Raw genomic sequence first — 14,787 nt, 5'->3', positions numbered from 1 at the left:
ACCACGCCCGGCTAATTTTTGTTATTTTTAGTAGAGACTGGGTTTCACCATGTTGGCCAGGCTGATCTTGAACTCCTGACCTCAGGTGATCCACCGCCTTGGCCTCCCAAAGTGCTGGGATTACAGGTGTGAGCCACTGCACCCAGCCATAACAGGCTTTTCTGATTGTGCTGCTGCTCCTGGTGCTGATGGGGTTGATGGTGGTGATGGTAATGGTCGTGGTGATGGTGATGATAGTGGTGATGGGGGTAATGGTGATGGTGATGGGGATGATGGTGGTGGTGATGGTGGTGAAGGTGATGGTGGTGAAGGAAGATGGTGGTGGTGGTGATGGTGATGATGATGGCTGCCATATCTGAGCATTTACCATAATGCTTATAACAGCTGCTCCTAGTATATAGATGAGCGAACTGAGACTAAAGGTTAAGTGACTTGCCCCAGTTGGTGGAGGCTGGATTTTACCAGGTGCCTTGGTTCTAGAGTCTATAGCCAGCACTCTTAACTTCTATGCTACTTTGCCTCCCATGATTAGTAAACCCTTAATGCCCCACTCAAGACCTCTTAAGAGTACAGAGCAGCCAGAATGACATCTTTAAAGGGTAGTAGTATCACTGCTGCACTGCAGCCTGTTGTTGGCTTGTGAGGACAGTCTCTGTGGCTCACCTGCATACACAGCCCATCTTTCCTCTGCGTCCTGTGTCCCACCATCCCGCCTGTCTTGTGGCTCCTGCCGCCAAGCTCAGTCCAGTCTCTGGGCCTTCTTTGTACCAGCTGCTCCCTCTGCCTGGAATTCTCTGTGCCCAGATCTTTCCCTGGGGAACCCCTTCGTATCCCTTGAATTCGACCTTGAATGAGGCCCCTCTGCCTGCAGACTTTAGTCTCCACCAGCCTCAGCTATACAAGATCTGGAATTCTCTTGTTTATCATTTGAGCCCCCGCCCAGCCAATTGAACTGTTTTAAATGAACAAACAGATAAGAATGATTTGTGATGAACATATCTTTCTGAATGTATTTTCCAGGTGCTAGAAATTTGTTTTTTAGTCATTTAAATACTTCCCCAGCAATCTTGTTGACACTTCCTCCCCGGATAAATTTTCTGAGAGTAAAAACAGTGAATTTCTTCAGAGCCTTCCTGTAAATTGTAAATGAGCAAATTCTAGCTTCATCATGCCCCCACCCCACCCCATCACTCCTTTCCCAGTGGCCCTGGGTGAGCATGGTAGGTTGAGGAATCCCACATCCCTGGCTACACCCAGGTGTCTTCACCCACAATACCTCACACTGACTTAATACCGCTAAGACCTTTTGCTTTGGCGTTTTGCAAGGTCCGTAAAAGAACATTCACTTTTAAAGACGCTTGACATTTCTGTAAAAACCTAGAATAGAACATACACCACTCTGCCTCAAGATCTTGTATTTCCTTTCTTAAAACCAAACACATATGTCCACCCAAAGACATATACGAGAATGTCTCTAGCAGCTCTATTCATAGTTGCCAAAAATGAGAAACAGCCCAGATGTCCGGCAGCAGTAGGATGAATAAACAAACTGCCATATTCGTACAGTGAGACCCTGCACAGAAATAAAACAGGAACAGTTTACTGAAATAGACGACAATGTAGGTGAATCTCACAGTCATGACGCCGAGTAAAGGAAGCCAGCGCGAAAGACGGCACACACGATGCTCTGATTCTAGGAAGCTGAGGAGCAGGCTCCCAAGGCTGCGGCGTGGGAGTGGGGTTGCATGCCAAGGGAGACGGGAGCCTTCCCCAGTGATGGAAATGTTCTGTATCTTGAGCTGGGTGGCAGTTACGCTGGGTGCATATATATGTAAAAAGTCATTGAGGCTGGGCATGGTGGCTCACGCCTGTAATCCCAGCACTTTGGGAGGCTGAGGTGGGTGGATCACTTAAAGTCAGGAGTTTGAGACCAGCCTGGCCAACATGTTGAAACTCCACCTCTACTGAACATACAAAAAATTGACCTGGCAGGGTGGTGCATGCCTGTAATCCCAGCTACTTGGGAGGCTGAGGCAGGAGAATCCCTTGAACCTGGTCGGTGGAGCTTGCAGTGAGCCGAGATTGCGCCACTGCACTCCAGCCTGGGCAACAAGAGTGAAACTCTGTCTCAAAAAAAAAAAGTCATTGAGCTTTACAACCTGTGAACTTTGCGGTAGGAATGTTATTCCTCAACAAAATGTATGTAGCATATTTTGTAAAACTATATATTAAAACCATTTAAAAAGGAAAAAGGAAAATAGACACCCTCCCTTGCAAACACGGCCTGAGCTCCTACTTTGGGCTAAGCATTTTCAAGTGCATGATCTCATTTAATCCACATGACCTCCCTGTGGGTTCATTGTTAAATTGTGTCTGCGTGAGCGATGAGGAGCCTGTGGCTCAGAGAGGTTAAGTGACATGCTCAAGGTCACACAGCCACTGAGAGACAGCTGGGATCTGCCCTTTTTCCAACACACTTGGGACTTTCCAGGCTGTCTCTGTGTCTCCAAGTTCATGTGTTCATTTTGCTCAGGAATGAGGCTGGCCTTTTCTGCCCTGGGGGGTAAGCTCCCCCAGCCTCTTCCACCCCACCCTGACCCCAGAGTGGTTCTAATCTAGGTGCATTTTGCCCCCTCAGCATCCCTTTGTCAGCAGCATCACCAGTAACAAGGCTCTGCGGGAGCTGGTGGCTGAGGCCAAGGCCGAGGTGATGGAAGAGATTGAAGACGGCCGGGATGAGGGGGAAGAGGAGGACGCCGTGGATGCCACCTCCGTAAGGCCAGGGAGAGTGGGGCTTAGTGGGGGCTGGGAGGATGGTATCTCAGCTGGCCCTGCTGGTGTGGGAGGGGCAAGGAAAGCTGGGACTCTGGCTCAGGCAGTTTCTTCCCAGCTCAGAGGTTGCAGATGCCCATGCTCCAGGTAACGTAAGTTGACCTGTGGGCCAGGGCGGGGGGTGGCGGCAGAGGGTGTTGGCCGGATCCTGATCCTGTGAGTTTTCAGGGGATACCAGGGATCTAGATTTTCACATGAAATCTTCCAATTTTTAAAAGTTGGTAACTGATTCATGGCTTCCCATCCTTTGTTCCCGTCATGGCTCCCATCCCAAATGAGACTGTTTTTAGCTCACTTTGGGATAAATACGTGAGGCTGCATATGGCCACAGGCAACACTCTGGCCCCCCTCTAGCTGTGCTCAGTGCCAAGGAAACCCATGTCTGGGCACATTTGGAACCCTTTTGCAGCTTCAGTGCTTGCTGGATTTAGATTGAAATTAAAGCTGATTTAAATTTGTAAAAACCCTCTGAGCCAAGGAAAACATGTCTGTGGGCTGGATTCTGGCCCGAGCTGTTGCTCTGTAGTCCCTGGTCTTGCTGCTGGGGGAGGCCTCTTCCCAGGGATAGGGTGGCCGTCCCGATGGCTCCCTGTACCTAGAGAAGCAAGGGCTGGGCTTACCCATCACGGGATGGAGCTGGCCCACATCCTTGTGCTGTGGACGGCACTGCGGCTTTCTCAGATTTAATTCAGTCCTGAGTGGAGCCTGAGGCTGGCACAGACCCTCACCAGGGTGAAGAAGGAAAGGCCCGAGGGGCGGGGCAAGCAGAATCATCACAACCACCCCAGACATGCATGGAGCCCCTGGTGGCTGCCGGGCACCACTCTACAGCTCTGACACAGGGTAACCAAGCTCTGTTTTACAGACAGGAAAACTGAGATCGATGCAGTGAAGTGGCTGGCTGAGCCGATAGATGACAGGGCCAGGGGTGGATGTGGAGTAGGAGAACCTCAGTGGGGCCTGGCTCCAGGAGGAGGCGGAAGGCGCTCACACCCAGCCTCATTGTCTACCGGCAGGAGGCTGATCTTTGTCCTGAGGGTAGTGGGAGCCCTGAAGGGTTTCAGGCAGGGACTGGGTACTCTGGAGGTGACAGAATCAGATCTGAGTTTTGGAGCCATCACTGTGGGTGCTGACTAGAAGGTAGATTGGAGTTGCTTCCACCAGCTGCCATAGCTGAGGTTAAAAACCAGTGGCTGGCAAGACCCAAAGGAATGCTGATAGTATAAATCCATTCATACCACGTTTATAAGCAGGCACAGCTCACCTGTAGCACTTAGAGACCACAGAACAGTGACTACGTCAAGAGGTGGGAGAGCATTGCCACTGAGAAGGACGGGGCGGCGGGGGATGGCCCTCTGGGGCAAAGCAGTGGTCCCCTCCTGACCTGGAAAGTGGCTACATGGATACTGACTCTGTTCACCAAGTTGGATGTTTATGTTTTATACACAGGAAGGATGTTCTGTTTCACCATAGCATAGCAACATTTCCAGTACTTTCCACCCAACAAAGACTCTAAAAAACAAAAATGAAGCTGAAAACTTAGTGGCCACGAGGGCTGAATCCAGCCCCCAGACAGGCTTGGCTTGGCCTTTATGTGACTTTTAAAAAATATGAGTTAGTTGCCACCTAAAATTAAGAGATGTCCATTAAAAACCTAGATTTCAAACTTGTCTTTAAAAATTGGAAGGTTTTGCTGGGTGCGGTGGCACACACCTGTAATCCCAGCACTTTGGGAGGCCGAGGCAGGCAGATCACTTGAGTCCAGGAGTTTGAGACCAGCCTGGGTGACATATCGAAACCCTGTCTCTACTAAAAAATGCAAATACGCCGGGCGCAGTGGCTCAAGCCTGTAATCCCAGCACTTTGGGAGGCCGAGACAGGTGGATCACGAGGTCAGGAGATCGAGACCATCCTGGCTAACACGGTGAAACCCCGTCTCTACTAAAAAAATACAAAAAACTGGCCGGGCGAGGTGGCGGGCGCCTGTAGTCCCAGCTACTCCGGAGGCTGAGGCAGGAGAATGGCGTAAACCTGGGAGGCGGAGCTTGCAGTGAGCTGAGATCCAGCCACTGCACTCCAGCCCAGGCGACAGAGCGAGACTCCGTCTCAAAAAATAAATAAATAAATAAAAAATGCAAATGTTGACTGGGTGTGGTGGCGTGCACTTGTAGTCCCAGCTACTCAGGAGGCTCCTCAGGAGGCTGAGGTGGGAGGACCACTCCCAGGTGGCAGCCTGGGAGGCAGAGGTTCCACTGAGCCAAAATGGCTCCACTGCACTCCAGCCTGGGTGACAGAGCAAGACCCTGTCTCAAAAAAATAGATAAATAAAATAAAAAAATTAAAATTTAAAAACTGGGAAGGTTTGGGCACAGAGGAGCCATTTTCCCACATTGTCACAATTGGTTGGAATGGAGTGGCCACTGACCCCTCCCTATGGGCCGTCAGCTGGCCAGCTGGCCACAGCTGCCTCCTAGGAGGAATAACAGCTATTACATTCAGCTAAGATGGGAGTTGGCAAGGAGATTGCTATGCCTCAAAATAAATAGTAATTTTTTATGGTTAGGCAGTAGGGAGTGATAAAGACCGTGGCTAGGGAGATGTCTGCTCTCCTTTCTTGGCCCTAGCCCACTTCATCTTGAGGGTGTCCGACTCTCTCCATTGCATCTCTGACTCTTGCCTTGAACATGCAGCAGCATGGCCTTGACTATCTTTTTTTTTCTCCTAGACTCTGGAGAACCATACTCAGAACTCCTCTGAGGTGAGTCCGCCAAGCCTCAATGCTGACAAGCCTCTCACGGAGTCATCTTCCACCCCGCTGGCACCCAGCCAGTCTCAGGACAGTGTGAATGAGCCCTGCAGCCAGCCCTCTGGAGACGAATCCCCCCAAACCACCAGTGCCCCAGTCGTGGCCCCTGGAAATGAGAACGGCCTAGCAGTGCCTGTGCCCCTGCGCAAGTCCCGACCTGTGTCAATGGATGCCAGAATTCAGGTAGCCCAGGAGAAGCAAGTTGCTGAGCAGGGTGGGGACCTCAGCCCAGCAGCCAACAGATCTCAAAAGACCAGCCAGAGCCGGCCCAACAGCAGCGCCCTGGAGACCTTGGGTGGGGAGAAGCTGGCCAATGGCAGCCTGGAGCCCCCTGCCCAGGCAGCTCCAGGCCCTTCCAAGAGGGACTCGGACTGCAGCAGCCTCTGCACCTCTGAGAGCATGGACTACGGTACCAATCTCTCCGCCGACCTGTCGCTGAACAAAGAGATGGGCTCTCTGTCCATCAAGGTAACACCGCCTCTCCCACCACGGGCTTGCAGCGAGACCATTGCAGGATGTTCTGCAGCTTCATTTTGCTTTCAAAAGCGTTTAGGGGCTTCCTTGCATTTTAAGTGGTTCATTAGGGAGTTTTGGTTTGATTCATAGTTTAATTTCCAGAATATCTGAGTTCAGTGTGGGATTTAGGAACGTCAAGCAGTTGGTCTGGGTTTAAATTTCAAAGCTTGGTAAAATGTGCTGGTAAAATTTGGGAGCGAGAACTCTCAGGCTTTAGCTACAAATGAATTTCTGTCATTGGGAGGTCAACCACGAGACCCAGCTGGTAACTGGTAAATCCAACTAAAGAAACAGCTCAAAGCTGTCTTCCCTGCCTCCGGGGCCTTTCTGGAGGTGGGCAGTGTTGTCAATGACAGTAGCCACTGCACTAGAGGCCTGGGCGTGAGGCGAACCCTGTACAAGTGCTTTAAAAAGAACAGACAGCCTCCTTCATCCTCTCGCATTACAGACAAGCCGATGGAGGCTCAGAGAAGTGAGGAGCCAGCCCAGGGCCAGGTAGGAGTGGGAAGGTGGTCAGACCCTAGGCTCCGAACTCTAAACTCTCCCAGTGGGAGCCATGGCCTCCTTCTTCTTAGGCAGCTGGAAAGGGCTGACTCCTTTCCTGGCCTCCCCAATAAATCCCAGGGTGTTATTAAACTCACGATGGGTCACCTGACCCTCTACCCAAGGCTCATTTTAGAGGAAATACTGTATGGTTTTGTTTTACCTTCCCAAATTTACTTGGTGAAAAACACGCAGTAGAGGCTCGAACATATTTGCTAAGCAAAGGGGAGTGACAGGAGCCGCAATGGCCAATCAGCTTTAGGCAGGGAAGGGAAGCACAGTTCCAACAGGCCATGTGACAAGCATGCACAGCGGCTGTTATCTATGAGCAGCGTCTTCCTTTGGACAGGCATCCTGCCACTTTTCGTCCTAAAGACACTAGGTGAACAAAAGGGTTTTTTGTTTGGCTTTTTAATGAGATAGACCCACCTAGAGTAGGGGCTCCCCTGCTCTTCTCAAGGCTGTGGAGAATGTTCCTGGTTGACTGCAGTGTGTCAGGGACCTCAGGCTGTTCTAATGAGAGTCCCCCGCTGCGCCAGCACCCCCGGGCGTGACTAGGAGCCTGTTCCTTCAGGGATGGAGGCCCCCTGGCCAGGAGCAATTCTCAGCAGAGGGCTGTGGCTGTGGATGCCCTTTCTTCGCCTCCACTCTCACTCCTGCCAGCCTCCACTTCTCACCGCCGGTCTGACCCATCCTGCCTGGGTCCTGGCACATGTGAGCTGGCCACCATAGAGAGATGAGAGTCGGGCATGCTGGGTCTATGCTGATGCTGTCCAGCGCCCCTGGGCGAGGTGCAATGGGCAGGAGACAGGGGCCCAGACTTCAGGGAGCAAGAACAGTCTGCCCCTCTTGACTTAGCAGGAGTGGGGCTCAGCATCCTGCCACGCTGGTTCCTCACTCTTCTTTCAGGGGCTGGGAGGCCCTTCGTTAGGAACAGGGCTGGGCTACACCAAAAAGAGTCTTTGGGCCAGGCGCTGTGGCTCTCGCCTGTAATCTCAGGACTTTGGGAGGCCGAGGCGGGTGGATCACGAGGTCAGGAGTTCAAGACCAGCCTTACCAACATGGTGAAACCCTGTCTCTACTAAAAAAAAAAAAAATTAAAAAATTAGCCTGGCATGGCCGGGCGCAATGGCTCATGCCTCTAATCCCAGCACTTTGGGAGGCCGAGGCGGGTGGATCACGAAGTAAAGAGATCGAGACCATCCTGGCCGACATGGTGAAACCCTGTCTCTACTAAAAATACAAAAGTTAGCCGGGCGTGGTGGCAGGCACCTGTAGTCCCAGCTACTCGGGAGGCTGAGGCAGGAGAATTGCTTCAATCTGGGAGGCGGAGGTTACAGTGAGCCAAGGTCGTGCCACTGCGCTCCAGCCTGCCAATAGAGTAAGACTCCATCCCCGCCCCCTCCCAAAAAAATTAGCCGGGCGTGGTGGCGCATGCCTGTAATCCCAGCTACTCAGGAGGCTAAGGCAGGAGAATCGCTGAACCCGGGAGGCAGAGGTTGCTGTGAGCTGAGACTGCGCCACTGCACTCCAGCCTGGGCGACAGAGCGAGACTCCATCTTAAAAAAGAGGAGCTTTTGAAATCAGCCAAGAGGCCAGAGGCAGTGGGCAGAGTGGGAGGGTTATGGGGACACCTTCAGAATCAGAGCTGAGAACTTCCAGAGGGAACCACGTATTATGACACACTGACACCTCCAGGATTCCGGGTGGCACCTGCACAACCACTTGTGGCATGTGCGATTCCTCGCAGTAAAAGATCACGATGATGCATAATCTCACAGTGGCTCCCAGCAGGTGGGGAGTTCAGGCCAGGTCAGCTTTGGCTACCAAACCAGTTATGAAAACAGCCTTTAATTTTTGAGCTCCTTGGGATTTTGGCACCATGCGCGAGGGTTGTGTGTGGTCTGCAATAATAACCGTCAGAAAGAAATGCCAAGCATGGAACGTGCGTTGGGAGTGGGCACTGCTCTGTGGATCCACCGTGTGTTCTCTTTTTTTCTTTTTTTTTTTTTGAGACGGAGTCTCGCTCTGTCACCCAGGCTGGAGTGCTGTGGCCGGATCTCGAGCTCACTGCAAGCTCCACTCCCGGTTCAGTAAGTGCCATCTCACTGCCTCAGCCTCCGGGTAGCTGGGACTACAGGCGCGGCCACCTGCCCGGCTAGTTTTTTTGTAGATTTAGTAGAGAACGGGTTCCACCCGTGTTAGCCAGGGATGGTCTCAATCTCCTGAGCTCTGATCCGCCCGTCTCGGCTCCCAAAGTGCTGGGATTACAGGCTTGAGCCACAGCGCCCGGCCACCGCGTGTTCTCTCATTGGATCTTCACAACCGCCCTGGGAGGCAAGTAGTGTGATTATCCTCCCTGAACAGGTGAGGAAGCTGAGGCTCAGACAGGACAAGAAGCTGGCCCAGAGACACAGAGCCAGTAAGTGGTGGAGTGAGGGTTAGAACGCAGCTCTTTCTGACACCATGTCCTGGATGCATGAGAGGTGCTGGCAGCAAGGTGGGGGAGGCCTCAGCACAGTGTCCGAAGACTGAGACCTGGGAAAGGCAAGGGAATAAGCTCAGACCCTCCAGCTCCTGGGTTAAGTTGAGGCAAGAGGGAAGATGGATAGCTACATCTCTCTGGGGGTGGTGCTGAAGCTGTGGGCCCAGCAGAGCTGTGGCCTCACCTGCCGTGGCAGGTCATCCTTAGCTGCAATTCTGAGACTTGTTTAATGGTTTTCCCTGGCCAGGACCCGAAGCTGCACAAAAAAACCCTCAAGCGGACACGCAAATTTGTGGTGGATGGTGTGGAGGTGAGCATCACCACCTCCAAGATCATCAGTGAAGATGAGAAGAAGGATGAGGAGATGAGATTTCTCAGGCAAGCCTGGGAAGGGCCACCAATGGTGGTAAGAGGGTGGGGCTGTGGTAAGAGGAGTGGGCATTGGCGAGAGGGCTGTCATTTGGTGAGAGGGCTGTCTGTCTACAGCATGAAGTGGGGGAATCAAGGAGACAAAAGGAAACTCATTTTGCCTTAGATCCTGCACTCCCCCATCTATCCAACCATTCATCTATCTATCCACCCATCCATTCATTTATTCACCCATCTATCCCCCTGTTCACCTATCTATCTATTCATCTATCCACCCATCTGTCTACCCACTCCTCCACCCACTCACCCCTCCACCCATCCACCTATCTACCTACTCACCTTTCCATCCATCCATCCAACTGTGCACCCATTCATCTACCCGTCTACTTAATCATCCATCCTTCCATTCATTTTTCCACCCATCTATCCACCTACTCAGCTATCTGCCTGTCCATCTATCCACCCAGTCGTTCACCCACCCATTCATCCATCCATCCATCCATCCGTTCATCCGTTCATCCATCCATCCATCCATCCATCCATCCATCCATCCATCCAGTCATCTACTCATTCATCTACCCACTCACTCACCTTCCATTTATCCATCTAACCATCCACCCATCCATCTGCTCACTCACCATTCCATCCTTCCCTCCATCTGCCCAAGTATCCATCTGTTTATCTATCCATCCACCCAATCACCCATCCGTCCATTTATTCTTCCATTCATTTATCTATCCATCCATCTATTTATGTCCTCCCTATCTACCTTTCCATCTGTCCACCCAGTCATCCACCCAGTCACCCGCCATCCACCCACCACCCATCTATCCATTCAGCCCTCCACCTATCTACCTAACCATTTATCCATCTATCCATCCATGTATCCACCAACCCACCAGGTTGGAGACAAGGTGGTGACACAAATAGATAAGGCCATTGCCCTTGTAGAACTTAACACCTAATGGGCCAACATACAGTACACAAGATAATCCCTGATTGTCCTACGTGCCGTGAAGGAAGTAACAGGTGACATGATGGTGAGTGCTTGGAGTGGGGAAGGCTGCTCCAAGGGAAGGCCCTGAGCCAGGACTAAAGGATAAGGGGAGGAGAGCTCGGGGAGCCCAAGGGAAACTGCAGTTGCTGAGACCCTGAGTAATAACTACTCAGCTTCTTTAAGGGGGACTGGTGGAGGGAGACAGGGAGATCTTGACTCTCTGGGCAGGCTCTGGGCTCAGGCTGGGGCAGTGGCCGGGAAGAGGGAAAAACATGGTCAGATTTGACCTACATTTTGGAGGCAAAACCAGTGAGCTGGTGAAAGATTGGAACAGGGAGGAAGGTGTGAGGTGAAGCTGTTTGCTGGGATCCGTCTTTATACTTTTCAGTTCTTCATCCCCCACTTGTAGCCCTCCTTCGGGAGACCCTATTACCACATTTTGTAAACAAAGGAGGAAACACTGTTTCTGGGCAAGTAAGTCACTTGCCCCGGGTCTTCCAGTTGGGCAGGGGTAAAGTTGGGATTCCAACGGGGTCTGTCTGTGTGAGAATTCCTTCAGGTTTCACTGGACCGTGTAGCTGGCAGGGGTTGGGGGGAGCTTAACACTTAGGGACGCCGTGGAGCCACGGAGTTCCCTGGGGGCCAGGCCTTTGCAGGGTAAATTCATAGTTAGTGTAGAGAAAATTTCTGGAACATTAATCACATGTTTTTATACATGTGAATTAAAAAATTTTAAATTTTATTTATTTATTTTTATTTTTTGAGACGGAGTCTCGCTCTGTCGCCCAGGCTGGAGTGCAGTGGCGTGATCTCAGCTCAGTGCAACCTCTGCCTCCTAGGTTCAAGCAATTATCCTGCCTAAGCCTCCTGAGTAGCTGGGACTATAGGTGCTCGCCACCACGCCCCACTAATTTTTGTATTTTTGGTAGAGACGGGATTTCACCATATTGGCCAGGCTGGTCTCGAACTCCTGACCTTGTGATTTGCCTGCCTCGGCCTCCCAAAGTGCTAGAATTACAGGTGTGAGCCACCATGCTCGGCCTAATATTCATATTCTTTTAAAAGCATAAGCATGCAGGCGGGCACAGCAGCACACACCTGTAATTTCAGCACTTTGGGAGGCTGAAGTGAGAGGATTGCTTGAGCCCAGGAATTCGAGACCATCCTGGGCAACATAGTGTCTCTACAAAATATTTTAAAATTAGCTGGGCACATACCTGTAGTCCCAGCTACTCGGGAGGTTGAGGTGGGAGGATCACTTGAGCCTAGGAGGTCAAGGCTGCAGTGAGCTGCGATCATGCTACCCCACTCTAGCCTGGGCAACAGAGCAAGACACTGTCTCTCAAAAATAAATTTTAAAACTAAATTGTAAAAAATAAAAGCATAGGCCAGGCGCATTGGCTCGCACCTGTAATCCCAGCACTTTGGGAGACCTAGGCGAATGGATCACCTGAGGTCAGGAGTTCGAGACAAGCCTGGCCAACATGGCAAAACCTGGTCTCTACTAAAAATTCAAAAATTAGCCAGGCGTGGTGACGGGTGTCTATAATCCCAGCTACTCGGGAGGCTGAGACAGGAGAATCACTTGAATCCAGGAGGTGGAGGTTACAGTGAGCCGGGATTGTGCCACTACACTCCAGCCTGGGCGACAGAGTGAGATTCTGTCTCAAAATAAAAATAAAAATAAATAAATAAATAAATAAGCCAAAACCAAATAAAAGAAGTTTTAAATGTTCTGGATCACTTCTCCCTCTGGGAACAGGGAGAGGAAAGACAAATTTTTCACTAGTTAGTGTGGTATCTGCATACACCACACACATACACACACACACACTGGTGTCATCTGTGTGGATTGGGAGGCTAGGGCACAGGTTGTTTTGGCAGATGACACCACCTTCTGTTCTAATGGTCACCTCAGAGGCACTCTGGACTCTGAGCTTCAGCCTCAAGAGGTGGGTTTTCATCACCTCCCCTCTGGGCAGTGGAAGTTCCCAGGGATAAAATTCTAGATTGGCCACACCCCATGAAGAAGCAGTGCTCTCCGGCCCTGGCTGTGGGTCCCCACCCACCTCCTAAGCAGAGCCGCTGTGTGCTACTCAGGGTCAAAAGGTGAGACTTGGAGGAGGTGAAGAGGTGCTCGTCAGGAATCAGGATTTTCTCGTTTGCCTGCCGTGGTCTGGAGGTCTGAGCAGCTGTAAACCAGGCCCGGCTGCCAGACCCCAGGGGTGTGGATGGCCCTGATCATTCCCTGCTGGCCCAGGCCCCTGGCCATACCTGACCCCTGGCATTTTTGGAGAATTGGGTCACACCTCGGCTTTTGAACTATGTGGTTGAGCATTTATCACATTCCCAGACTAACGAGGCTTCCGGGCAGAGCTCTTCCTGTCCCTCCCTAAAACCACTTCTGCCATTCCCTTGCCTTTGAGCCCCAGTCTTCTCCTTGCCTGCCTTTTCTTCTGAGAGCACAGGTGGGCCAGGGAGCGCTTAGAGTCTGGCTGCCTGCCTTCTTTCTGTACTCCTTTTATGCTTTTGTCAATTCTTCTCTAAACCTTAGTTTCTCTTGAGTCAGGATTTCCATTTCCTCATTAACACTCTCAAAAACTGCCTCTTCTCTTCTCGCTTTCCAGAGAAGCAGAGGCTCAGTCTTCCCTCTGTGGCTGTAGAAAGCATCTCTGGCTTTTCCCAGAGGCAGGGCAGCCATTGCCTCTTCTTCCTTGGTACAATTTGAGCAGTTGCCACTTACAGAGTGCTGGTCATGTGCCACATGGGCACCTGACCTGTGTCATCTCATTTATCCCTCAAAGGACCCAAGCGGTAAAGATCGTTAGCCTCATTTTGCAGAGGAGGGAATGAGTGCCACGAGCATGAGTGACTCTCCAAGAGGTCACCCAGCTGGAAAGCTGACTGAGCCTAGATTCAGTCGGCCTCCCAAAGTGCTGGGATTACAGGTGTGACCCCAGAGAATGTGCTTGGCCTCACTGCACTGCCCAACCCCTCCTTGTGCTGCTCTTGGGGGGCAGTTCTGTAAGCAGTTATGGTCCCTCCGAGCCATGAGGAAGGCCGCTGGGGTCAGAACGTGGCCTCATGGGAATCAGCATGGCACTGCACTGGACTAGGACCCAGGCCTCACGGACCCCGACCCCAAGAGGCCGCCAGGAGTCCCCAGTTCAGTCAGGAAGTCCAGGTTCTTTCTGTAGTAGTTTGATTTTTTTTTCTGATTATATAAATGACATGTAGCAATTTTTTCTTTTCTTTTTTTTTTTTTGAAACAGAGTCTGACAGAGTGCAGTGGCACAATCTCGGCTCACTGCAACCTCTGCCTCCCAGATTCACACCATTCTCCTGCCTCAGCCTCCGAGTAGCTGGGATTACAGACGTGCACCACCACACCTGGCTAATTTTTGTATTTTTTGTAGATGGGGTTTCACTATGTTGGCCAGGCTGGTTTTGATCCACCAACCTCGGCCTCCCAAAGTGCTGGGATTACAGGTGTGAGCCACCACACCCGGCCTACATAGCAATTTTTAATGGATTTGCTCATTAAGAAACATGGTTAACACTTGGGGCTTATCCCTCCAGTATTTTTTCTGTGAGTACACACATATACATACTGGCAATATAGATATAAAATTAGGGCATGTGGCTTAGGTCAATTTTTTTTCTTTTTTTAACACAGGATCTTGCTCTGTTGCCCAGGCTGGAGTGCAAGTGGCATAGTCATGGCCCACTGCAGCCTGGACCTCCTGGGCTCAAATAATCTTCTAGCCTCAGCCTTTTAAGTAGCTGGGACCACACAGATGCACCCCCATGCCCAGCTAATTTTTGTCTTTTGGGCAGAGATGAGGTCTCACTGTGTTGCCCAGGCTGCTCTCGAACTTCTGAGCTCAAGTGATCCAATTCGGCCTCCCAAAGTGCTGGGATTATAGGCCTGGGCCACCACATATGGCCTACGTAAAATTTTTATTTTTTAGCAGGTAATAAAGGTTGAACATCCTAAATCAAAAAATCCAAAATCCAAAATGCTCCAAAATCTGCAACTTTTTGAGCACTGACTTCAGATTCTCACTGGAACATTTCGGACTTCAGATTTTCAGATTAGGGTTGCTCGTTCAGGAAGTATAATATTCTAAAATCTAACAAAATCTGAAACCCAAAACACTTTTGGTCCCAAGCTTTTTCGGTAAAGGATACTCGACCTGTGTAAGATCATGGTTCAAAAATTTTTTTTTTTTTTTTTTT

At 50.9% G+C, this 14,787-nt stretch overlaps 1 protein-coding gene across 1 annotated transcript in view; it reads left to right on the top strand.

Moving 5' to 3' along the window:
• The window catches only part of STK10 (serine/threonine kinase 10), a 120,601-nt gene that overhangs the window by 63,887 nt on the left and 41,927 nt on the right, over window positions 1-14,787 (top strand). Inside the window, exons 7-9 of the mRNA XM_017859284.1 lie at window positions 2,639-2,773; window positions 5,558-6,106; window positions 9,430-9,560. Coding sequence (XP_017714773.1) covers window positions 2,639-2,773; window positions 5,558-6,106; window positions 9,430-9,560 — 815 coding nt within the window. The remainder of the gene's footprint in view (window positions 1-2,638; window positions 2,774-5,557; window positions 6,107-9,429; window positions 9,561-14,787) is intronic.

The sequence above is a fragment of the Rhinopithecus bieti genome, unplaced genomic scaffold (assembly GCF_001698545.2).
Source record: "Rhinopithecus bieti isolate Rb0 unplaced genomic scaffold, ASM169854v2 scaffold_49762, whole genome shotgun sequence".
In the NCBI taxonomy this organism is placed as follows: Eukaryota; Metazoa; Chordata; class Mammalia; order Primates; family Cercopithecidae; genus Rhinopithecus; species Rhinopithecus bieti.
This window is presented reverse-complemented; position numbering and strand designations above follow the sequence as displayed.